The sequence below is a fragment of the Condylostylus longicornis genome, unplaced genomic scaffold, assembly GCF_029603195.1.
Source record: "Condylostylus longicornis isolate FDR11 unplaced genomic scaffold, ASM2960319v2 ptg000125l, whole genome shotgun sequence".
In the NCBI taxonomy this organism is placed as follows: Eukaryota; Metazoa; Arthropoda; class Insecta; order Diptera; family Dolichopodidae; genus Condylostylus; species Condylostylus longicornis.
This window is the reverse complement of record NW_026578093.1, coordinates 282,718-308,247: the sequence shown is the minus strand read 5'-3', so window position 1 is coordinate 308,247 and position 25,530 is coordinate 282,718. Positions and strand designations below refer to the sequence as shown.

Here is a 25,530-nt window from a genome sequence, read left to right as displayed (position 1 = left end):
ATTTGTACCTATTTATCTTTTATTTACCAGATCTGAAGTAAGGTCAAAAACTTTCGGCAGAGATGTCAAAATTTCGTTTTACTTATGATCATACTGCTATTCAGACAATTTTAACTCCGTTGCTGCTTAACATCATTACGTGTCATATTTCTTATAATTTTTTTCTTTTTTTGTTACGTAAAAAAGAATTTAATATTTTAAAAAATCTCAGAATATTATACACATTTTTTCAAAAGCTTTTCATTAAAATTCTATTGCACAAAAAAGAAAGAAAGGTAGGAGGAAAGAAGAAATGAAAAAAAAATTCAAATTCATATTATTTCAGTATGGTTTCAGATGTTAATGAGGAAGGATGTATGATTTTTCATGCACATTTTGTATTGCACGGCTAACAAAAATATTAATAAAAGTAATACAGGTCGATACACTTCAACAATTTGACTTATCTCATTATATTAACGTTATTTATACATTACTTATAGAATTGTTTCAAATAATATTAGTTAGTTTTTAAGTTATTGAAAAAACATATGTATATGTACCTACTTCCAATCATTTTTTTTTAAAATAATTATTATAAAACTATTTCAAACATGTTATATTGAGTGCTTCAAAAATTTTGTTGTGCTCTTGCTTCATATTTTATTAAAAAGTAAACAAGAGCAATCTATTTATGAAATGGCGCTGCCTGTGTATGAATCTTCATAGTAAACACAAACGGACAAAAATTTACATCAGTACCTACCACCTGTCATTTTGCAATTGGAGTTTTTGAGTCATTTGCTAAGATACTATTTATTTCAAAAATAAAAAAGTATTCGAATCCGGTCTTAAAAATATATTATTTCTTTTCCAAAAACCTTATAAATATTTTTTTACTTAGGTAATATATTAAGTTTTAAAAATTTTTCTCAAATAAAAGTAGAGGTAAAATTTAAAAGCGTATTTAAAATTTGTATCGGTAAAGCAATATTTAATTGTATTTTAGATATTATTTTCTAATTCCTTCTTCAAATTTTTCCTTTAGTATGTATTCATATCAATATTTAATAATCATTATTTCATTAATTATTTTTTCAACTTGACACTACAGTTACTTCCCATATCTTGAGTTAACTTAACCTATGAGAAAAGAAAAGCTGTTCACCTAAAAATAATAAAGTGCTTTCAGTACCATATAAAATGTTGAAGGCTGAGGTTGTGCTTGTTGTTTTCCGCTTTTTTGTATGTATTTCAAGAATTTTAAAATAATTATGAATAATAGTATTAATATATTTAATTGATTTTTTAAATATATATTCGAGCCACCCCTGCGTTTTTGAATTTAATTAGTTTAGTTTTTTTTAAGCGGTGCATTAAACACTTGCCTTTCAGGCAATATATTTATACATAACTATTTTATTCATTGCATAATTTAGTTTTTTTTGATTAATGTAATGATTAATTTTGTTGATTGTTAATAAATAAAACTTGTAAATATTATTTTTGAATTGCTGTATTTTTATGAAGTAAAACTAAATATTCAAATTAATTTGATTTAATTTGAGTACTTTTAGATGATGATAATAAAGACTTTTATATAAAATATTATTAAGACCTCAGATTCCAATGCTCTTATCGCGACATGACTGTCTGTGAAGATATTGACTCCCTAATCGTGACCTCCTCTGCCTGAAAGACACTCAAATGATGTGGAGAACAGAAAGTTCAATATCCAATTGGTCAGAATAGACTCATCCAGCTACGCTATTATCAAGTGTGAATACATAGAACCTCTTTTCGTTCAGCCAGTTTTGCTTCGGTGGAATCGAAGTATTAAAGTTGACGAATGAAAACACAGGAGGAATACGATCAAGTTTCCTTCACATGTCCCCAGTCTGCAAGACCGGAAGCACGTCCCTTCGGTTTACATGTCAACTGAAATGCGACACCCAGAGATTGAGCAGGAGTGGACTATAACACACCCATCGATACACACCATTACCATTCTTTTAATCTTGCTTATCAGTCTAAAGTTCGCCGTTGTATGAAGCGAAGGCCACCATACCCTAGCACCGTACATTAGGGCAGGTCATTCCTGTGCTATATAGCCAGTAGCCCATGCTAAGTTTGAGACCACACCTCTTTCCAATGGTCTTTTTATATGAGTAAAGCGCAACAATCGCTTTTCTTACTCTTTCCATAATTTTGGACTTCGAATTCAGTTTTGAATTAAGAATTAGACTCAGATATTTACTAAAGATAACTAGCTCTGTCTTTTGTGGATGGGCAGCTCACAGCAAAGAGTCGAGTCAGAGACGATGTTTGAAACCCTCTGCATTAGCCCGTTTAGGACGTCAAAGTGTTTCCTAGATACAGCCACCGTCAAGTTATTAGTAATCGAATGATTACCGAGTTCCAGAGAAGAAGAGAAAGCATACTCCTTTAACAGGTGAACCTACCAATGGAGCGGTCAATGTATGCATTCCCAAAGGTAGGTTAGGTAAGGTTCGGTTGCACAGCCCGCGAAGGGTACACCTAGACTACCAAGGCCCGTTGTGATGCCTCCGGATACTCCCCCTCTCCCTCCTTAGAATCAGCCCGAGTTCCTCAGAAAACGGCCAAGGTTCGTAGCATTTACATTCGCTAGGTCCGTAGCCCGCTCAAAAAAGTGGGACACAAGAAACCTCCGCCTGGAGTTCGCCAACGCCGGACAAGGGCATAGCAGATGGGTCATCGTTTCCTCTTCCTCCTCCTCGTCACAGCAGGTCCTACAGAGATCGTTTGCGGGGTTGCCCATCCTCCTGGCGTGATCGCCAATCAGACAGTGTCCAGTTAAAACCCCTGTCACCGCACCAATATCCTCCCGTCAGATAAATATCAGATCCCTTGTTCGACGTAAGTCTAGCTTTGGCCACAACTTCCTTCCCGCGTTACACATAGTTCCATTCGCTTATCTGAGATTGGTACGTTCCACCGCTGCGCTGCGTGGCAGCAGCCTGTGAGTGCTTAGAGGCATGCCCAGGTTCTCCTTTTTAGGCCAAGGGTCTCGCAAGTTCATCCGCCTTGCAATTCCCTGAGATCCCACTGTGTGCGGGAACTCAAACCAACTTTAACTCGAACTGCCTCGCCATCTCGTTAAGAGATGACCAACAATTGCGGCCTGGCTGTCCGTGAAGATGCTAGTACTGCCCACGGACACCACATGCTCGCCAAGCCAGCGCAGAACCACCCTAATTGCGACCACCTCTGCCTAAAAGACACTGCAGTGGTCCGGCAGGCGAAAAGAGAGCTCAACTCCCAGTTGCTCGGAGTAAACACCCTCACCAACCTTTCCGTCAAATTTGGATCTATCCGTGTAGAAATGAACGGAGCCATCCCTGACCGCGTCTCGCCAGCTTTGCCTCGGCAGGACCGATGCTCCGAAATTCCTCATGAATGAAAGCATGGGAGGAACCGAATCAATTGATTTTACCTCGTGCCCCCAGTTCACAAGAATCGGAGCGTTACCCGTGGGGCCACACGACCACTGTGATGCGACCCCCAGGCGCACTGCAGACTTCGCAGCCATCTGTTTGCCTAGTATATCCAATGGCAGCAGATGCAAGAGAATCTCAAGAGTCTGTGTAGGGGTGGAGCACAGAGCCCAACCAACACACAACATTGCAATCCTCTAAACCCTGCTGAATAATCTCAGACTTAAGGAAGTACAGAGCGCCGGCCACCGCACCAGAACTCCTTACATCAGAATCGGTCTCACTATGCTTGGTTTCAGGCCCCACCTCTTCCCGATTGCTCTCTTGCACGAGTGAAGCACAATAGTTGCTTTCTTTACTCTCTCCATGATGTTAAGTCTCCAGTTCAGCTTTGAATCCAGAACCAGCCCCAGAAATCTGGCCTCCCTGCTGAAGGATAGGCCGATTCCGCCAAGTTTCGGAGGAGTTACGTTCGAAATCTTATATCTCCTACTGAAAATAACTAGCTCCATTTTTTGAGGCTTAATAGATAGCCCACAGTCGGTCGCGCAGTTCGAAACTAGGCTAAGAGGCCTCTGTACCAGCCCATCAGGAACCGATGGATTACCAGGTTACAGAGAAGAGGAGAAAGCACACTCTCCAGAGTGTGAAAGATGAATTGAAAGTTCCAACAGGGTGTGGGTGAAAGTCCGTAACTGGACATTCTTGAAGGTGCCTTCAATATCTAAGGAGGTAACCATTATTTACTTTCTGCAGTTTAGACATTTTTCAATATAGCATCCCGTTGCTCTAGAAGGTCTAAGATCCTTCATGTAGCTGTGAGAGCTTCTTAAAATCTAGGAATGAAGATCACTCTAGCAACATTCTATTTTCTTGGAATGTAGGTTTAATCTATACAGTATTTATAGATGATTTTCAGCTAAGGAAGATAACCCCCGTTGTGCATTGTATTACTGCCGACGCAATGTCGTCCGAACTCAAAGGTGCGAGTGGTCCGTAATATGGCTCTTTCAGGGATCACTGCCTCCGAACAGGACCCGCCTCCATCAACGTATTCTCTCCATCATCATCTAGGTTCAGGTCTAACAAGACTCCCTTCAGATCCAGATGCGTGAGATCGTCGTCTGTCAGATCCACCCTATCCAGTATTTCTGCTTCTGATAAAATCGGAGTCTGAGCAAAACTTTGATCTCTGCACGGAGGATATGGACCTGGGTTCTCCTTCATGATATGAGGAAAGCTTTTTATCAGCCTACTCTCCAACTTCCACAAGTTCTCTACTGAAATTCTCAACATAGATTCAAAATAGTTTCAGGGTATAGTGGACGGGGTAGAGCGGGCAAGAAAATAAGCGAAAATGGGGTGACTACTAAACGGGAAAGCTCCACAGATGAACCATCTCGCGAAGCTAAGAAACCCAAGCCGTCGAATAAACCCTCATGTGTAAAGTCGTATAATGAAAACCTGTAAAACCATCTAATTGTTGCAGTGGTACACCGGCAAAAAATTTTGCTGTGCTCTTTTTTCATATTTTATTAGCAGGTAAACAAGAGCAATCTATTTATAAAATGTCCCTGCATGTGTATGTATGACCTATCTTAATTCTAAACGGAAAGAATATTACATAAAAAACAAAAATTTTAAAATACCTGTTATTTTACAGTCGGAATTTTTGAGTCATTTGGTAAAATACTATTTATTTCAAAAATAAAAAAATATTCAAATCCGGTCATAAAAATATATGATTGTTTTTTCCAAACATTTTAAATGTTTTTTTTTCTTAGGTAATTGATATAAATGATAGTAAGTTTTTAATATTTTTTCAAATAAAAATAGAGGTAAAATTTTTAAGTTTATATAAAATTTGTATTTAACAAATAATATTTGATTGTATTTAATATCTATATTATTTTCTAATTCCCTCTTCAAATTTTTTCTTTACTATGTATTTATATCAATATTTAAGAATTATCTTTCATTAATTATATTTTCAACTTGACACCACAGTTACTCCCGTACGTTGAAGTTACTCCCGTATAAAACGTTGAAGGCGAAGGATGTGCTTGTTGTTTTTCCGCTTTTTTTATAATTTTAAAATAATTATCAATGAAAATATTAATATATTTTTTTGATTTTTCAAATATATTTTCTTAATTTTACCTGCTTTATAATAAGTGTGAATTTATTTTAATATTTCTTCTCAAAAAATAGCCACTTCGATTTAAAAAAAACCCATATCAAATAAGGTCATGCTTTTAAGTTTCTCTCTAAGCATTGGGACTTGTTAGATATAAAGACATTATCAAAACATAAAACAAGTCACACAAAAACCTGATTTAAAAAAAATTTTTTTTGGTATTTTCATTATTTTTTTCATTTCTTGTGTTTATACATATGTATTTTATTATTTCTTTCCCGTTCCCTCTTCGACAATAAATCGAAAAACAACATTGGATTAATTGTTGCACATGTTTCGTTTCTAGATGTCGCTAAAAAATGGGAAACATTTTTTCTTTTATATGTTATATAAAAGTTATATTTTTTATAGAACCGAATGCCTGTTATATTTTTTGGTAGAACCGAATCCATAAATCGTGTCATGATTCATAAAAACCATAAGGTTCGCCAAGCGAATAAAATTATTTCGTAAGAAATGTCAGAACTAGGCAAATAAAAACTTTATCCAACTGTAAGTAATTTTGAAAACTTTGTTGTGATTTTCAGTAGATAGTTTTTATTATGTATTTCAAAACTTTATGACGGAGGTTATAGCGAAAAAAGATCAAACATTAGTAGTAAAATAAATTTAAATTTTTAAATATCGATAATAAGGTAAATGTAATTAAAAGAAAACTTCTTCAATAAATAATATCCATATATATCATCTATTGCATTTAATATAATATTCATAAATTTTTAGTTAAAAAATCAAATCGAAAGCAGTTCGCAAAATTAGTAGTACTAATAGAAAGCAATTCGAGGGTAGCTCTTGGGTAGTTAAGTTCGGACTCAATAAAAGTAAATTGAAGTAAATTTGTTGTAGAGTTAAACGCTCTGAACCTCCAATAAAAAATTAATTGTATTGACTCAGTTTCTTATAACTCCAATGGATTTGATTGATCACTTATACAGTGAGCGACATAATTAATCGTACGCATGATAAAAGCGCCCGATTTTGTATTTCTAAAACGTATACGAAAATGAAATTTTGTAGGAACACTTGATTGAATATATGTTTGTGTTCAGCTACAAAAAATTGTGAGAAATGCGAATGAGTAATCCTCAAATTTGCACATTAGTTTTTTTCCTACTTATTTTTGCGACATATTTAATCGTACGATAAATTTAAGGTTATTTTTCTGATGAAAATTTTAGAATTTTATAAAAATTTTGAGTTGTTATCATTCTTAGAGGCAATTTTGAATGCAATGCGTTTATTTTTGTAGAAATTTTAATGGTCAGTATTTAATATTAGTTCGATATGGTTAACGATAAAGAATCCAGTATTGAGTTCAGAGAACTCGCAATAAAATACTACTCGGAAGGGGTTTGTTTGGGTGAAATAGCTAAAATTCGAAAAGGGAGTAAATCAACTGTTAAAAATTTTAAGAAAACTGGTTCTGTTCGATACAGGAAAAAAACTGGGTGGCCTAGAAAATTGGACAAACGTGAAGAAAGACAAGTTTTAAAAAAAATAAGGCAAAATCCTAAGTTCACTGGTATCAAAATAGCTAAATCAGTTTCAGAAAGCTATAAGAAAGATGTTTATAGTCGTACAATTCAAAAAATACGAGTATTAAACATAAGTGGTTTTCGTGCCTAAGAATATTCCAAGAAAAAAACCGTTTATATCAGATACTAATAAGAAAAAGCGAATGGAATTTGCTAAAAGTCATATTAATTCAGATTTATCTCATTGGAAAAGGGTAATTTTTTCTGACGAGAGTAAATTTAATATTTTTGGACATGATGGGCCATCTAAAATTTAGAGAAAACAAGAGGAGGCACTCAATACAAAAAATTTAGTATCCACTATAAAACATGGTGGAGGCAATGTTATGGTATGAGGATGTATATCTTGATACGGAGTTGGAAGTCTTGAATTTATTGATTGCAAAATGGATAAATTTCATTATTTAAATATTCTTAAGGGTAATTTAAAAGAATCGGCTCGAAAAATGTGTTATAAAAATGAATGAATTTTTCAACAGGAGAATGATCCTAAACGTACCTCAGGTATTGTAAAGCAGTGGCTTCTCTTTAATGTACCAAAACAACTTCATTCCCCTCCACAATCACCGGACCTCAACCCTATAGAGCACGTTTGGAGTTTTTTTAGAAAATCAACTTGGCAAACACAAGATAACTTCCAAGGTTACCCTCAAAACTGCCATTAAACGAGAATGGGAGAATATACCAATTAAATATTTACAAACTTTGATTGAATCAAAGCCAAATAGATTGCAAGAGGTTCAAAAATGACGTGGTGTCAACACTAAATACTAAACAAGGAATTAGAATTGAAAGTCATTATAAATAATTTGGTTAAAATTATGTGTACGATTAAATATGTCGCGTTTTTAAATGAATTTTTTATGTTTTTTATTATAATTCAAATTTTTTTTATAATTTTTGCAAAAATTTCAATTGAATTAATAAATTTATTTGTTTTAATTTTGTTTCTATTTGAAAATTAGGTTAGTTCATTTAATTTCGTTTTTTATTAAGGTTTTTTCATTCGTACGATTAATTATGTCGCTGACTGTACATATCCGTATCCTTCCAATATTTGCATTACCCCTGGCTTCACTACTGTTATTGATGTACTCATAAAATAAATCAACACTCGATGAAAACTTATTTCATAAATTAAAAATGTTAAGACATTAATTGAATATAAAATTTTTGAAAAATGTTTTTATTTAAATAATAAATAACTTGCTAATAAATGTTTTTATTTGCTTCGCGAACCATGATAACCCATTTAGTACTAAAATATGTCCTTTGTTCGACAGTGAAGAACTGCAAAAAAGCTGTCAAAAAAGCGTTTGATAGTGCAATCTTATACATGTCATATAAATGTTGCCAGAAATAACCAATTAAATAAACTAGCATATATTTTCAGACATAAAGTGATTTAAAAATGTTTTTAGTGATGTAACGTTTTTTAAAAATTAACATTTGCACATAACCAGTGTTCCCACTCGGTAAAAATAAAATGTATCCAATTCCGAGAAAATAATGTATCCAACCTCTTAAAGTAGATTTATTATACTTAGTCGCCTTATTTTATACAAATTAACTGATAATTAATATCAATTTGCTTTATTCAAAAATGCGAGTTTTATTATTTATAGTAAATTCTTTAAGAAATCACATACAATGTTCATTACATTTTAAATCTAATAGTTAAGGCCAGAAAATACATATTTTTATGTTCTGTACTATTCGGTAAAGACGATTCACCAAGAAAACTGAAATTTTAAAAAATATCTACAGCAAATACATATTCTTTTACACCAAGCTTATACCAAAATATTTCTGGTTTTTGTCTAAATGTTCTAGATATGAGGACAGGAAGAGGCAATACTCATTTAACAAAGAATTTTTCTTACTTTCTTCATATAAGTTCCAAAATCTACTTGAAATGTCAGCAAATAACATATTTTGAAGATAAAGCAGTTTCGCATTTCCATATTAGCAGCATTTTAACAATTTTGCAATATTTATTTAGTTTTTGAGAAAGAAAAGTATCCATATTTCAGCAAAATTTTCAAATGTAGGCAATTCCAGCATTTTAGCTAATTTGAACATCTTTGTATCCAAGCTAAATTTAAAGCGAAAATGTATCCAAGTGGGAACGGTGCACAGAACTTTAAATTGAAATTTTCCAAAAAGTAACCGTGATTTCAATAATGTTTTATAAAAAGTTTAAGTGCGGTATTAACACAATTGTAGTATCGCCTCAGACCTTTCAATACTTTTACATTGTAAAAAAAAAACTGCTAAAGATTTGATGCATTTTGAAATAGAATTTTTACATACATATTATTACTTTAATAAAATATTTAATTTCGTGGTTTCATTTTTGAATTTTGAAAATACGTGACAAGTTTTCACAACTAAAAAAATTCTTTTTTAACAAATTGCGTCGTCAAAAACACGCGATAAGTAAAAGTAAAAATGCGTCAGAGAAACTCATTTTATGTATACATACATATGGATAAATACTTAAATTATATTACATATTTAATAATAAAATAATTCAGGAAAATTATTTTCATATACAGTTTTGTAATTTTGTTGAAATTTATTATCTTGTGCTGCAATCTGTCTTTCAACTGAAAGGGAGGTGAATAAATCATTTAATCGGTTTTGAATTATTTCATGCTAAAAAAAAAGAATAATTGATTGAAAATTGGTAGATATGTACATATATAATTTTACTTTAGGTTCAGTTCGCCTAATTAAATCATCAAATGTGCTTTCGCGGAAAGTTTTTCCGATTTGCTTTTGTTTTTCATCCATTTCACGTTTATATTTTTCAGTCGGTTCAGCCAAAGCTCTCTTCATTGCATCAAAGTTATATTCAGGTGCTAAAATTTTCTGGAGTAAAAAAAATTTCGTTGACTTTCGTTATAAAATTTTGTTGCAAATTTTTATAAATATTACCTTGGTAAGACTTGGAGAGCTATTATTACTATCACCATCATTATTATAAACAGATAGGTCAGCAGAACTGTTTCTAGTTACTAAAGATGTTGTCACTGGCTCAACCCAACTATGGCGATGTGTGGAATTATCTATTTGGTTTAAAGAATATGGTAGATTAGTCTGAATTCTGTTAGATTCTAAACCAGCGCTTTGCAAACGCTCACACAAAGCTAATTTATCAATATATAAATGTTTTAAATTTACATTTAAATTTTTTGTAAACTTTTTGGTATCTAGTAAAGGTGGAAGAAAATACGGTGCTTCTTCTACACGATCTTCACATATTTTTTGAGCATATTCAAGAAGAGAGTTTATTCCTGTAACGCATGACAATAAACATAAAAGTGAAATAGAAATAATATGTAGATTGCACTTATGTAAGGATGATAATTCAACAGATGTAGTAGCTATTTGCTGAATTCTAAAAAAAAAATGGTTTATTGCAAAGTATGAAATTGTAACTAAAACAAATTCTACCCTAAAATAAATAATAGAAATTCTTGAATTGTTTCATTGCAAGACATTTCAACAATCAGTAAACTAGCAGTATTATAGCCAGCAGCTAACGCTTCAATTTTTTCTGATAAAGCTAGACCTTCTATTAAAGCTTGCATAATATTTGCACCATGCTTATGAGTAAATATTATATCTGATCTCGATGGTGGTTCCCTTGAAAGCGTGTTATGCCCCTTCACTGTAATATTTGCTAATACCATTTGATTTGAATGTCTATCTAACAATGCTTGCAAAATCTGCATAACAATAATGCGGGTCGGATCGTGCGGCGTTCGAGCCATTTTTAAAAGCGGTTGCAAAAAAGATGTTGGAAATGCTTTCTCAAACGAAGTGGTGCGATACTGTGTTCCCACTTTAAGTAAACTTTTCAATAATATATTTTGAAGCATTTGATCTCCTTTGCTTTTTTTTGTCAAATCTGGAACAGTATTCATAATAAAAAGCATAATTTCAATTTTTTGGTAATCTGGATGATGATTAGCGAATTCTCCCAACGCGTTAATGAGGGCTTCTTGATACTGACTTTCTTCAGGCGTGATTTCCTTGGTTGTACTCACACTAGTTCTTAAATGTGTAAGCAAATTATTAATGATATCAAGTGCTGAAGGTCCAACACTTTCACCAGCTGCTATAGCTATAATTTTCGATAGTACTACAGCTAACGAAGTCCTAGTTTTTGGGCAAGACTTTAAGTTATTATCTAAATGCTGCATTAAAGTTTCTACAACGGTATAAGAATACTGTGGTTGAATTGAAATCATAACAACTCGGAAAGTATGAATTGCGAAATGATTTGGAACCCATAGTTCGTGTCTATCAAGATGTCTATAAAATAAATAATTTTAAGATATTTATGTTAAAATTTAGATATATTACGTTAATAGAGGTTTTAGTACGGCCCGAATATGTCCAAATGAGGCTCTACTAACAAGTTCTCGTAAAACAGATTCCGCTAAAATTGGAGGTGAAGAAGGAGTTGCATCATCTGTTGTCGTTGAAGGTCCAGACTAAAATTCAATGAAATAAATTTCCTTTTTATTTAGCATTTATTGTAAAAATCATTAGCATTTAAACATACTTGCATATTGAACAATAAAGATGGAACTATCTTTTCCATATGCTGTTTTTCCCATATATTCTCGACCAAGTCATCAGATACTGTTTTTCTAATTACACCTTGTAGTCCTTTAATACCAGCAAGCCTAATATTATCTCTTAATTGAACGTCGTCATGATTGCCATGACACATAGACGAGAATTTTGAAATAAAAAAATCATAACGCCTATGATACGACGGCGTATCTTCCTCGATGTTAGCGAATTTGACAAACTAAAACCATTTCAAAGCAATATATTTCTACAAATTTTTTCTTCAAAATAGAATACCGAATTAGTGGCCATTATTTGCAAATTTGGGTTTACATCTTCTAATAATTTTTGGACCATCCTGAGGAAAGATTCGACAAAGAGATTCAATGTTTGGGCATGACATGCCATTAACAAAATATCCATTGCTTCCATAGCGATCTCTACCGTTCTAAAATTTAGAAATTTTTACAAATAAACGATAAAAGTAAGTTAGTCGTAAGTAACTTACTTGTATCGTTTTCTGTTAATATCTTTAGTTGCTTTCTGATATAAATATTCTCCTATACGATCCAATTTTTCAGGAGAACTTAATGAATAGAATGTAAGTTTTTCCATGTTTGACTTAACCAATCCATCCTCAGGGTTTTCGGGAAAAATATTGTCCACTAACCTTTTGTACCTTGGCCTAAGAGCTGAACAACATCCACAACAACCTGAAGTATTTCGATTACCCATTAATTAGTTTTTATACAATTACACGGAAACGTTATTGTATAAATGATATTTTATATATACTTATGTTAATTATTTCTGAATTTATTCTTACCAGGCATTTTATTTTTCCGCGTTTATGAAAGGAAAATGTATAAAATAATAGTTATGCAAAATCGAATAAATACTATCGGTGTATTCGATAGTTGTAAAAAATTCATTTATTCGATAGTTGTAAAAAATTCATTCATTCGATAGTAATTGTATATTTTAAAAAATTGCAGTCTAATCCATATTGCAGGTACCCTGTATACGTACATAATTTTTAGAGAAAAAAATATCAGAAAAAGAGCTGCCATTTGATTAAGACGAGGAGGAGTTTTTTTAATTAAAAACGGAGTATTTTCGAAGAAAAAGCGTAATACACACTTTGAAGGTCTAATTTTTAATTAAATATGTATATGCTCACGGAAAGCCAAATGAACAATTATATACTCACGAAAAATAAATAACAAAGTTATTTTGTTGATATGAAAATTTTTAAAAAGAAAAAGCACTCGTAACAACACAAAAAAATATGCCAAAAAATAGTCGTCTAGCACAGAAAGTTTTATTAACTTCTTTTCATATTATTGAACATAAAATACATTTTATTAAACTGCATTTTATTAAGCATCATGTATATGTAATTTTTTCTGAAAAGAGTAAATAAAATAACTTCCAACTTAGGCATTACAAGAATAAAATCATTTTCATTAAATTTAAATTACAAAACATTACATTGAGAGTTTGTAAGAAAATTTTTGACTTAAAAATAAGTATTTTCTAAAATAAGTTTCGAATAGCGCTTTAGTGTAGTTTCCCAATCGTATGCTTCATAATTTCTTAAAAGCTTTCATTGAGAATATCACTTACGTACGCTTTGCATTCATCTAATATTATTTTTTGGTCTGTTTGAACAACATGGTTTTATTTAATATTGATCTTTTCAATAAAATGTAATTTATCATAATCTAAATACAAGAAATTAATGCAAAAGTAATTTGATAGGTAACTTCTGCGAGGTGCTAGTTGTACATTAGACTAATTATTCAATACATCTAGGGTAAAATCTAGAGAGCATTTGCACACAGAGTACATGAGTTTGGGCAACATTTCGCGAATTTGGCTACTTTTTCTAAAAATTCGTTCAACAATTTTAAAAAAGTAGCTCGCGACATTTTGTTTCACAAAATATTCAAAAATTGATATTTTTGTGGGCTACAAGTTAATCTTTTAAACGTAACTTTAAGTCATGTAATTAATCATAAATTTTTATGTTTCACAAATTTATTTACAGATGAAGGTCTTATTTTTGTCAAATAAGTGCTAACCACAATATTTTAATTTTTACACCATTTCTATAATATTCATGGCATATATTATATAAAATATGACTGAAATTAAAATATGTAAATAAAATCAATAGTTTTGTTGTTATACTCTTGTAAAATTAATATTTTCGATATTGCCAACAATTCTTAATTTTGCTTAAAAACTCCATTGGGGGTATTTACACGAGTATGCATGCATTATATGCTTGCATTACATTTGGGTTTACACATGTCATCACAAAATACTGTGTCTTCATTTAACATGTCATCACTTTTCTATGTGTGATGTCTATGTGTACAATTATTGTGTATTGTTTGTGATTTTAATTTTAAAGATTGCTTTGAAGGTAGGTAAGTTTGGTAAATTTAAAACGATGTTAATATTAATGTAATAGTATTATAGAGGCATTTATATTTTAATTACTTGAAATTACATTTTAGGACAAAAAAGATTTATGGACGAAAATTGTGCTATAGTAACTTCTTCCCTGAAATTTTTTAGTGCTTTTACCATAGCAGTATAAGCCATATTTCTCCTTGTTCTATTTGTAAAATATTTATTTAATGGATCATATAGTATAGGATGTTTTTTTAATTCTTCAATCAACATTAAGGTTTGATCTTTTCTTCATGTATCCATTTTTAAGCTTATTAAAATATTATAATTATTAAATATCAATTAAAAACTTTATAATTTTTATGACACTTACACTTTCTAACTAAGTATGTTAAATAATATTTATCAAATGCTCTAATGTTTTTTCCATTTTGTAATTGGTGGATGTTGTTGGTGGTGGTGTAAATTCACCATATTATTTTCCTTTGATTTTTGAAACAAGAATAAACTTAAAAACATGCGCAAAATTTTTTCAACCGAAAAAAAAAATTTATTTTATATTTTCTATGTATTTGTGAGTGATGAACGTTGCGCACATAAAATTCTTGATACAAAACCCAGTTTTTCGTGCATACCGTGCATACAGAAAAAAAAATTTTTGTAGAAGAGAGGGTGTGAGAAGTATAAAAGAAGTGTTGTGCATACGATGCATGCATATTAGTGTAAATACCGCCATTCTGTTGACAAAGTTAAGTCTAAATCTGAGACCTGGTGGCGTTTTTGGAACTAAATATGTGGACTTGACGTTTAAAAATTTAAGTACAAATTGTATATAGACATTTATAAATATAGATATTGTATTAATTAAGCATAAATTTATTTTTTTTATTTTTATTTTTGAATGGACACTTGAGCTATTGTATCAGGAATTGGGATACTATATTTAGTGTAAACAATGAACAACTGAGACTCAATTCCCTTTTCAATTGAAGACACGACTGAATGAAGGTGTCATCTACAGCATTAACGAAAATGGGTCTATTGCATAAAAATAGAAGTTTTATGTTTATCTTTTATATGCAAAAACTAATTTTACAAAAAATGACTCGTAGAAATGACTTTTTTACGTAGAATTTATATGAAAATCAAAATTTAATCAATTTTATTTTCAGTTGAGTAGTATACCTTCTTCGTAAAATTTGCAAATATTTTCAGCTCACAAAATTTTTTTTACCGAATCCAAAAACAAACAAGTAAAAACGTTTCAGTTGGTTTAAACCGATTAATTACACCTTGAAAATCTAAGTATAAGCACTTGTTTTAGAAATATTTAGAATTAGTTTTAATGGTTGTGTGGTCGAACATGCCAACCATTCCACAAAAATTTCAAGGAAATGTCTAACCTATAATTGAACAAATAACTGCGAAATCTGACCCTAACTTTCGAACAGTGAGAACTTGTCATGACTGCCAAATCCCATGAACCTAACTTTATTATTTTTTGGAATATTTAAAATAAGCTTTTAAGGTTGTGTGAAAGTCACCTCAACTTGTCGAACCATTCCATAAAAACTTTGCGGATATCTCTGACCTATAATTAAACACATTACTGCCAAGGTTAATGAGTATAGATTTATTATTTTTCCAAACACGTAAAATTAGCTTTTGGAGTTATAACAGCTTCCCGAACTAGTACAACTATTTCATTAGATAGTTAATGATATATATTTTGATCCTATTCACGCATGATCAAAATGCATGAATGTGATATAAACTATTCTCTGGGAAATTATAACATACATATATAAAATACACAACAACATATACCATTGATTAGAGGATCGAAAATGGGTAAAACATTTGTTCCGGACTGGGTGCCAAATCTCAAGGGTTTCCGAGTTCAAGGGATTTTAACGAATTTTCACGAAATTTTTATTTATCCAAGTTGTTTTGATTATAACTGGAAAAGATGGGGACTTCAAACAAACAATTTCAAAAAGGCCTAGTAAGGGGCTTAAAATAAACATGATGCTTGATTCTGTATTTTATGTACATATCTTCGGAATTCTAAGCATTCGAAGTTTATGGAAAATTAAACTTTTCCCTTGTTAATTTCGTAAGAATTTTTTTTTATAGTTTCTTTCAGCTACTTAAGCTTTAAATTAATTTTTATGGTACAGAAAATTTAGCACAAAAACCATTTCTATGTAATGATTTTGAAGCCCCTATTTTTCATTATTTTTAATTTTTGCTTATTTTAAGCGCTGTAACTATCAACTATCATTAATTTTGGATGACAAGAGTGTTGTTTTGGATGAACATCACGTTATTTTGTAAAAAATCAGAATTTAAAGTTTTTATTGAAATGTAACAAATAATAACAAAATTGAAACAAAATTTTATACAAACTTTTAATTTGAAAAACAAAAATTGATTTAAAAAAAATTTTTGAAAAGAAAAACTACAATATTAGGAAAAACAAAAAAAAATCTAGTAATCAAAAATTTTTGTCTCGAAACTTTTCTTGATAAAAAAAATTGAGAGGTTTTTTTTTTTTAGCCAGTTTTTATAAGAAATTTATAAGAATATGTTTTGAAATTTTTAAATGCATTTTTCCCACATTGAGTGCAATTTAAAAATTTGAAAAAATAATTTTCGGAATCTAGACACCATTTGGCATCAGAAGCTATTAAAATTATTCAGCTGGAGTGAATTTTTAAAGACAGGCCATATAAATTTTGGAATTTATATTATTAGAAAAATTTTTTTTTAATAGGAAAATTTAATTTTTTACACAAAATGGAGTTTGTAAATGATATATTAACATTATTAAGCTAATAAATAATTTAAGGAAGTTAATAAATTTTCAACAAATTTTTCAAAAACTAAAACTGGTATACGGTTGATGCAACTAAAGAGATGTTCAAGTAAAGCAATTAATTTAGAATATGCGATTGAATAGAAATATGTAGATTTAAAAGAAAAACAAATTTTTTCCGAACTATGTAGGTGAATTTCGTAGGAGAATTTGGTGTTCGTTTTGAGAAATTTGTAAAATTTTTGGATAAAGGAATATTAGATTGAATATAATTTTAGTTTTATCAACATCTGGTTTGATTTTAATTAAATTTTTGGCTCACAATATTTGTGGTTTTTGTGTTATATGTTCTGTATCATGAAAAATTTTTTAATGGTTGACGACTTAAATTAAAGCTTAAACGGCTGGGCAAAATTCTACAAAAAAGAATTTCAAGGTTTTAAAAAATTTTTTACGAAATTATCTAGTTAGAAAAAACTTAAAAATAAAACAAGGGAAAAATTCGATTTTGCCTAAAGTTCGAATGGTTTGTTTTCCGAAGATACATAAAATACAGAATCAAGCAACATGTTTATTTTAAGCCCCTTACTAGACCTTTCAGAAGCTGTTTGTTTGCAGTCCCCATCTTTTTCAGAACGAATGTTATAATCAAAAAAACTTGGATAAGTAAAAATTGCGTTAAAATTCCTTAAAATCCCTAGAACACCCTTGAGATTTGGCACCCATTTCGGAACAAATGTCACACGTTTTCGATACTTTAACACGAATGATTTTTACACACATGTATAAAGGAAGGAGCATCTTGAGAAAACAATGAAGCCAAATTCTTTCTTTGTGTGTCTTTTTTCATTCAAAATGTTGTCAAAGTCGTAACTTATCTAAATATTTTAAAATATTTGTTTAATTGAAATATCTGTAAAAAAAATCAAATTTAAGCAAAACTCTTTAATTTTTTTTCTCTTTAGATAAATTGATTTTGTAAATTGTATAACTTGAAATTAAGTATACGTGTATCCAATTGTTCCAATTCGAATACAATATTTCGTTGTTAAATTTCTATATAAAAAGGTTCTAAAACTACATATTTTTTGACGAATTCAAATTAATATTTCCTTTACCACTCGCTATAGTAGATGGTATGTTGTCATATACTTACCAATGAATTAGTTGACCATCACTTACTTATTCATTCTAAAACAATATATTTTGCAAATAATAATTTGCACTGATATTTTATTTTACTTTCTTCTTTCGACGGCATCAATGCGACTTCGCATATTTCTTTGTTGACCGAAACATCACTTTATGAAGGGGAATATTAACAAAACATTTAAAAAAAATAATAAAAATTTTAACTTTTAAAAAAAATATTACATACATATTAGGTAAAGCATCTCGCTTTAACTAAATTTTACCACAATTTATTTTTATATTTTTATATTTTTTATATTTTATACTGTTTGATAAAATATTTGAAATGAAAACTTCTTCAGTTCACTTTTTTTACATATCATTATTTTTTAGGAAAACTGTAAATAATATACTTATAAAACAAGTCCATTTCTAATATTGTACGTATGGTACAATATTATTAAACACAAACTTATTTTGCTTAGAAAAAAAACCGCTTTTGATTAAATTATGTCATCCACATTTTAATTTACAACAAAACAAAAACAAATGTTCTCTTTCCAGAATCAAAACCTTAATAAATTTACAAATTATGAATTAAACTGAACAATATTGAATAAATATTTCTTTCGTTTATTAAATTAAATAATCTTTATAATAAAAATTTCTAAAATAAAAAAACACATCTATTCGTTTTTTCAAACAATTGAATATAAAAATAATAAAGTTGGGTCAAACCAATGGTTTGTATTGTAGCACTTTTCCCTTCAGCAAGTGAAAATTCTGCTTTTAAATACAGTCTATGTATACCTATCACACATTCTTAAAATTATTTTCATTCATATACAAAACTCTTTCTAGGATTGCATATATTTAGGATGATACATACATGCAGTCTTTGAAATAAAGCAAAAATTAATATAAAGAGGGGTTAACATAATGCTCGATTTTAAGGTTTAATTATGTGAGTTAAGAAAAATAATTATATTTTTTAATGTCATGGAATTTACCGTTAACTTTTTGCGTTTATAGAAATTTGAAAAAGCTTAAGGTTTCGGAAATATAAGGTGTCAAAAATTCAAATTTTACAAATTTCAAGAGGCAATAACTTGAGAGGGGAAGGAGATGGAAAAAAATTTTCTTCTAACGAAATGAACTATTTGCTAATGTCTAAAATTCCATAAAATTTCAAGCTTCTACAGATTGGGGTCTAGAAAATAAACCACATCAAAAATTTGGAAAAAACGGATTTTAGATAACGGGAAATTTGAACGGCCATTTTGCTTTTCTAAAGTTAACCTTTAGTATACCCCGCTAGGAGAAGTAAGCCACTGCCTTTCTGCGTTTGCAAAATTTGAAAAATCCTTATGGTTTTATTGCACTAAATAGTTAAAGAATGGCATTTTTAGGGTTTCGGGGGGGTATAACTTCTAAAGGGGGGGAGATAGATAAAAATTTTGTTCTACGAAAATAAGTTTTTAATAAAAATCTATGTACGTACAAAATCTCAGCTTTCTATCTTTAAGGGTGTAGAAGTTTTGTAAACAGACACACGGACAGACGGACGGACGGACGGACGGACGGACGGACGGACGGACAGAGTGAAACTAATAAGCACTTTTTTTCAAATTTTTTTTGGAAAAGTGCTAAAAACTATGCACCTTTACTTTTTCCAAAAAATTTTCTTTTGATTTGTTTATATTAAATAATAGAGTTAATCACATATTTTATAAAAAATTTGTTATTGTTAAAATTCTTTAACTTTTACTTAAATTAGACTTCATGAACAAATTCTTCAAGTTCAATATTCTTACGAGCATTATGGTCCACTTGTTTTCACTTTTCAATTTTTTCAATACATGGAATATGTATTCCGACATAATATGAATCATAAAATTTTCACACAAAACTCATAAAGAAAATGTAAACTGCGACCTAATATTAATAATTATGCAAAATTGCGACATATAATATTCCATTGATTTTTCCATTGGTTATTAAACAATAAATAAAAGAACACGAAGAATAAGATCAATTATTGTAAATCAGAACTTCAGAGTGACGAAAACTTTTTTAATACGCAATAACAATGTACGAAAATAGGGTTAAGTGTTATTAAATTGTCCTATCGTTATTCCTATCGTTTTGACTCTAGGAGAGCTAATTTTCCTTAACTTAACAATTTCTTTTCCCTCTATGATTTTTCTTCAGTGCGATAATTACCCGACTTTTTCCAATTTTAACGATATATTTTAATGACTTATGTAACGTATGTGAATTTCTCCCAGCATACTTCGCTGATTCATATATTTCTTTACAACAATTTTCAACATTTCAATACCTATCCTAGGGCTACGTTTTCTTGTTTTAGTACTGGCTCCGGTATAGTTAAATAAATACTTGGATGGTCTTGGCTCAAGTTTGCTTCCGCGGCCAGATGGCATTCCTCAGATAATTTTAAGGAATTGCTCCGCATCTCTGGCTGTCCCTTGGCTTTCATTTTTAGTAAATCATATTCTTCGGAAGTTTTTCCTCTTTGGAAGGAAGCATTTTTAAGGCCGTTACATAAAAGGGAGTTTAGGGCTGAGGTAAAAAACTATAGTCTGATAGCTAAGTTATTTGCTATTCCCAAAGTTTTCGAATTGGTGTTATATAATTCCGTTTACGACCATTGCACGCCTTTTATTATAAAAAATGAATGGAGTTTTCTAAAAAAGGAATCCACGGTTACTAATCTGGTAAAAGCAATTTCAATTTTTACTAATAACATGAAAGATGAATGTCAGACTGACGACATTTATACTGATTTCAATTAGGCTTTCGATATTCCTCCTCACGAAGTAATTATTTTAAACTTAGAACTACTAGATTTTGGTAACAAATTTTATGAATTGGATAAAATCATACTTAATGGCGAGGCTTTATAAGGTAAATTTGCGTTCATCTGTCTCGTCTCCATTTGTGGCAAGTTCGGGTGTGCTTCAGGGTATATATTTAGGGCCATTGTTATTCATTATTTCTGTGAATGATGTGGTTTCGAAGTTGGGAGGCAGTGGGGTCCTTATTTACGCGTATGATATGAAAATTTTTAAAAGGATTCTTTCATTGGATGATTCCCAAGTATTTCAGAATGACTTAAATAACGTCTATAAATGGTCCTCCTTCAACAATAACATAAGCAACGTTAAACGTAAGTAAATGTGCCGTACTAAGCTAGTCGCGCCAGATTAACAAACAAATTATTCTTTCAATGGGGATGGTCTGAAAAGGGTTTTTGCTATTAAGGACCCGGGAGTTTACTGTGACTCTAAATTGTGGTTTTCGACTATTCAAAAAAATTTCTTAAAATTCGCTTTGCATCACTATTCCTAATCTTGCCCTTTTGTGAATATAGATTGAAGCTCATTGACATGCCCACCTTGGCGAAAGGACGAGAAATTGCAGATGTTACGTTTATTTTCCTTATTGTGAAGTCGGAGCTCATATCGTCCCATATTTTGAGCAAAATTGTAATTAACACTAATGTGAGATCTATCGCTCACCGAATCTTTTTAAAGTACACTTCAATAGGACTAATTATGGTATGCACGAGCCGGTAAACAGAATGCTGCGTTTTGGGAATAAACATAAAGACAATTTAGATTTCACAATAACGAAAGATACTTTAAAGAAGCGCCTTTATAGACTTGACAACTAAATTACGCTTTTTACACGCTAAATTTGCCTTACCTTTTGTAGTGCTAAAAAATAACGGTCTGGGATATAGACTCAAGTGTATGTTTTTGATCAGTGTCGAATTCTGACTTCATTTAACTCTGTCTGTCCGTCCGTCCGTCCAGCGATAACTCAAAAACTAATTGATCGAAGTTCAGCAAATGTTCACGAAATATTTATTGTAGTAAGTGGCAGAACTTTATTTACGCATGATCGAGGTACTGGGCCAGGTAGCTGCCATGCAACTTCAAAAATTATTTGGCTATATCTCAGAAACTATAAGAGCTTTGATATTGAAATTACACGCAAGCAAATACGTATATCGTAGGGCCAATGTGTTTGATAAAAGTCATTGAAATTGCTTGGCTCCTTCTGGTAGCTGTCATACAACTTCAACAGTAGTTTGGACATATCTAAGAAAATATTGAAAGTACCGTACTCAAATTTTGCGTATATTGATATGGTAACATGGCAACTTAATTTGTGAATTTTTTTTTTTTCCTTCTTCACTCCTAGAAGGAGCATAGGGCTAGTGCATGATTTCTCATGCACTAGTTTCATAACGTCATAGAGTTTAACTAGGTAGGTGACTAGCCTGCCGTAGTTTTTTATTTATGTATATTAATTATTTGAGGTTATTGATATTTACTGTTTATTTTTCTTAGTCTTTAGTATCGAATATTATGAATATTGGAAAATTGCTTGTATAATATTTATTAGTATTGCATATTAAGTTATATAATATTGAATATAATTTTTTTTTATAGTGACCTGACCGGGGTTTGAACCCGAGACCCTTCGGTTAAAGGGCCGGTGCCATAACCACTGCACCAATGGTCAGATATTTGTGAATAATAGGTAATTATTATTATTTTCAATTTTGTAGCTTGAAAAAAAAATATATATATATGTAATTATTAAAAATATTTATAATTATAATTTGTGATATGTATAATTATAGATCCTATTGTAAGTTTTCATTGTAAAGAAAAAATTTTAATTTAATATATGCATTATTTTGTAAAATGTTTGAGTTAAACGTGAAGTAAATCAAATAAGAAATTTAATTAACGAAAATTAATCAAATAAGAAATTCAATTATGTTTGTCAACTCTTAAAGTAACTCATTAGTAAAGACTTCATTTTCAAATGAATAAGGTTGAACAATAATTCTATAAAATCACAAGTTTTTTTCTATATAATTGCTTTTTTCATAACTTCTGTACTTTGTTTTTTCTATATTTATTGTTTTTTTGTTCTAATGCTTCTTGATTTAATAGATCGGATATCAATTACGAAATTTCCCTTTCTTGGACTTACTTATTTACATTTACTTAAGCAATAAATTTTTGAATGGCATAGAAACATCTATTTTAGTATGGCTAAAAATAGAAGGTAATTAATAATGGAAGAATCAATATAAAAGGAGGTAATGTATATGGTCTTTAATTAAATGTATATGAAGAGTCGCTTCTGGTTGTTATTTTAAAATAAAATATGTAAAAATATATAAAACATAATTTTTTTCAAAATTGTAAAAATATAGCTCATTATAATAACATATGCATGTACATTCTTCATGACTTGTACACACATAATTATCACATGGAGTGCAGTAATATCGCTTCTAATGTAGTGTTTCAGTTTATTCGCATATACTTCACAAAGAGTAGTCTCGTGGGATTAAATCCCATGATATGATAGCCTTCGCATGATATAGATAGTTTATGTTGCGACAACTATTACAATAATGCAATGCTTTCCTGTACAATCTGACTTGGGTGTCTCTATCCTGTGGAAAATAAAGAAAATTTATAATTTTCCTTCCCTAGGCTTTGATAGTTTAGTTACAATAATTTTAATTCGTTGTTGTTTCGGGTAACTATTGCGTTTACTTAACCAATGTCAAAGATGAGTTATTCAAAATCGGCTTTTTGGAATGCTCTTTATACCCGTACGAACGTATGTTCGAAGGTATACTAAATTTGCCTTACCGTTTGTAACATTGAGAAATAACGGTCTTAGATATAGACTCAAGTGTATGTTTTTGATCAGCGTCGAATTCTGAGTTGATTTAGCTTTGTCTGTCCGTCCGTCCGTCCGTCCGTCCGTCCGTCCCAACGATAACGCAAAAACTAATTGAGCTAAGTTCACCAAATTTTCAAAAATGATTTACTGTAGTAAGTGCCAGAACCCTATTTAAATTGGACATGATCGGGGTACCGGTTCGGGTAGCTGCCATCAACTTCAAAATTTATTTGGCTATATCTCAGAAACTAAAAAAGCTGTGGTATTGAAATTTCGCACAAACGAATATATTAGTAGGGCTAATATGTCTGATAAAAGTCGTTGAAATTACTTGACTCCTTTTGGTACCTGCCATACAACTTCAAAAGTTATTTGACTATATCTCAGAAACAATAAAAGCTGTAATATTGATATTTTACACAAGGGAATATATTAGTAGGGCCGATGTGTTTGAAAAAATTCGCTAAAATATTTTGGCTCTTTCTGGTAGCTGCCATACAACTTCAATAGTAGTTTGGCACACACAGTATTTTGAAAAGTACTGAAATTTTGCATAAATTAATTTGGTAATACGGCAACTTAAAGTCAGTTATGGCTTATTTATTCGCACATAGGATAACCAATTCGTACGGGTATCACAGAGTTGACAAGGTCAACTCTATTTTTTCTTGTTATTATTATGTTTTTACATTTATTAACTATGATGGTAGCAGGTTCATCCTTTTGCGGAAAAATTACTTTAATACACAATTAAATAAAAAAATTTGGATTTTATTCTTTAAAAAAAAATCACATTTGTGAATTCGATTATCCACATAGTAACTGTAAAGTCATAAAGAACAAATGGGTCTTCAACATTTAAAAAAAACATAACTGGAGATATAGAACAATACAAGGACCGTCTTGTAGCCAAACACATGTAATCAGAAGTTTGGTATTGATTTTCACCACTTAAATGTACGGATTATATTACCTCTATCCTGAATGAACAAAATAGCATTAAACAATTGGTTGTGAATAGAACCACAAGTTGAATGAGGTCATAAGTAATATGGAATTTACGCAATGTAAATTGGAGCAATATGTTTACACTAAAGAATTCGGAATTAAAATGAAATTAAAGAAATTCTCGTCTATGTCGAACAAAACTAATTTTCTGTGGAAAACGAAAAAAGTAATGAGATCCTTCGGTTAAAGCATCGGGACCAGAATTACTGCACCAATTTTAATAATTGATTTCAGGTTAGTTAACGAAAATTCTTAACCTATTTTTATATTTTTTAAATAATTTTTTGGTTTTTTATTTGGTTTACAATTTTGTTTTAAAATGTAAAGGGTTACTTCACCAATAGTATTTATAGCTTCAGAATCACAGTCTTTAATCATTATTTTTTGAAGTTTTGGTTTAGAGTTTTTTAATAGACGTAATATATTATACCTAAAGTGAAGTTGCGGTCAAGATCAAAACCAAAAAAATAGTTGTTACTGTTCTCCAAGTTGTTTTTAATTTTCATTATTTTGGAAACACAAATGAAGCGACATTATGTATCTCTACTCTTAACTGCGAATTCAACAAAATCACATTCAAAACCGTCGTCACCTTGTACAGCATCAGCCAAGTTTCTTCAATAGCAGTATGTTGAC

General features: G+C 30.6%; 2 protein-coding genes across 3 annotated transcripts in view; one reads left to right on the top strand and one right to left on the bottom strand.

Annotated features, from left to right (window-relative positions):
- Positions 1 to 6,936: 6,936 nt before the first annotated feature.
- On the top strand, positions 6,937 to 7,278 carry LOC129614881 (uncharacterized). The gene has a single exon (XM_055529832.1). The coding sequence runs from the start codon at positions 6,937 to 6,939 to the stop codon at positions 7,276 to 7,278; it is 342 nt and encodes a 113-aa protein (XP_055385807.1).
- Positions 7,279 to 9,679: 2,401 nt separating this feature from the next.
- Positions 9,680 to 25,530, bottom strand: part of LOC129614874 (protein EFR3 homolog cmp44E) — a 42,170-nt gene continuing 26,319 nt past the window's right edge. The window contains exons 1-9 of one of the 2 annotated variants that reach the window (XM_055529825.1): positions 12,601 to 12,756; positions 12,283 to 12,487; positions 12,072 to 12,222; positions 11,764 to 12,015; positions 11,562 to 11,692; positions 10,647 to 11,510; positions 10,128 to 10,590; positions 9,903 to 10,061; positions 9,680 to 9,845 (exon numbers count right to left, since the gene is read on the bottom strand). In XM_055529825.1, coding sequence (XP_055385800.1) covers positions 9,705 to 9,845; positions 9,903 to 10,061; positions 10,128 to 10,590; positions 10,647 to 11,510; positions 11,562 to 11,692; positions 11,764 to 12,015; positions 12,072 to 12,222; positions 12,283 to 12,487; positions 12,601 to 12,607 — 2,373 coding nt within the window. In that variant the 5' untranslated portion in view covers positions 12,608 to 12,756 and the 3' untranslated portion in view covers positions 9,680 to 9,704. Of the gene's footprint in view, positions 9,846 to 9,902; positions 10,062 to 10,127; positions 10,591 to 10,646; positions 11,511 to 11,561; positions 11,693 to 11,763; positions 12,016 to 12,071; positions 12,223 to 12,282; positions 12,488 to 12,600; positions 12,757 to 25,530 lie in introns of those variants that run through there. The other variant, XM_055529824.1, reaches the window with a different exon arrangement.

Excerpts from the sequence above, each read along its gene's own strand:
- LOC129614881 (XM_055529832.1), top strand. The coding sequence starts at position 6,937 with ATGGTTAACGATAAAGAATCCAGTATTGAGTTCAGAGAACTCGCAATA.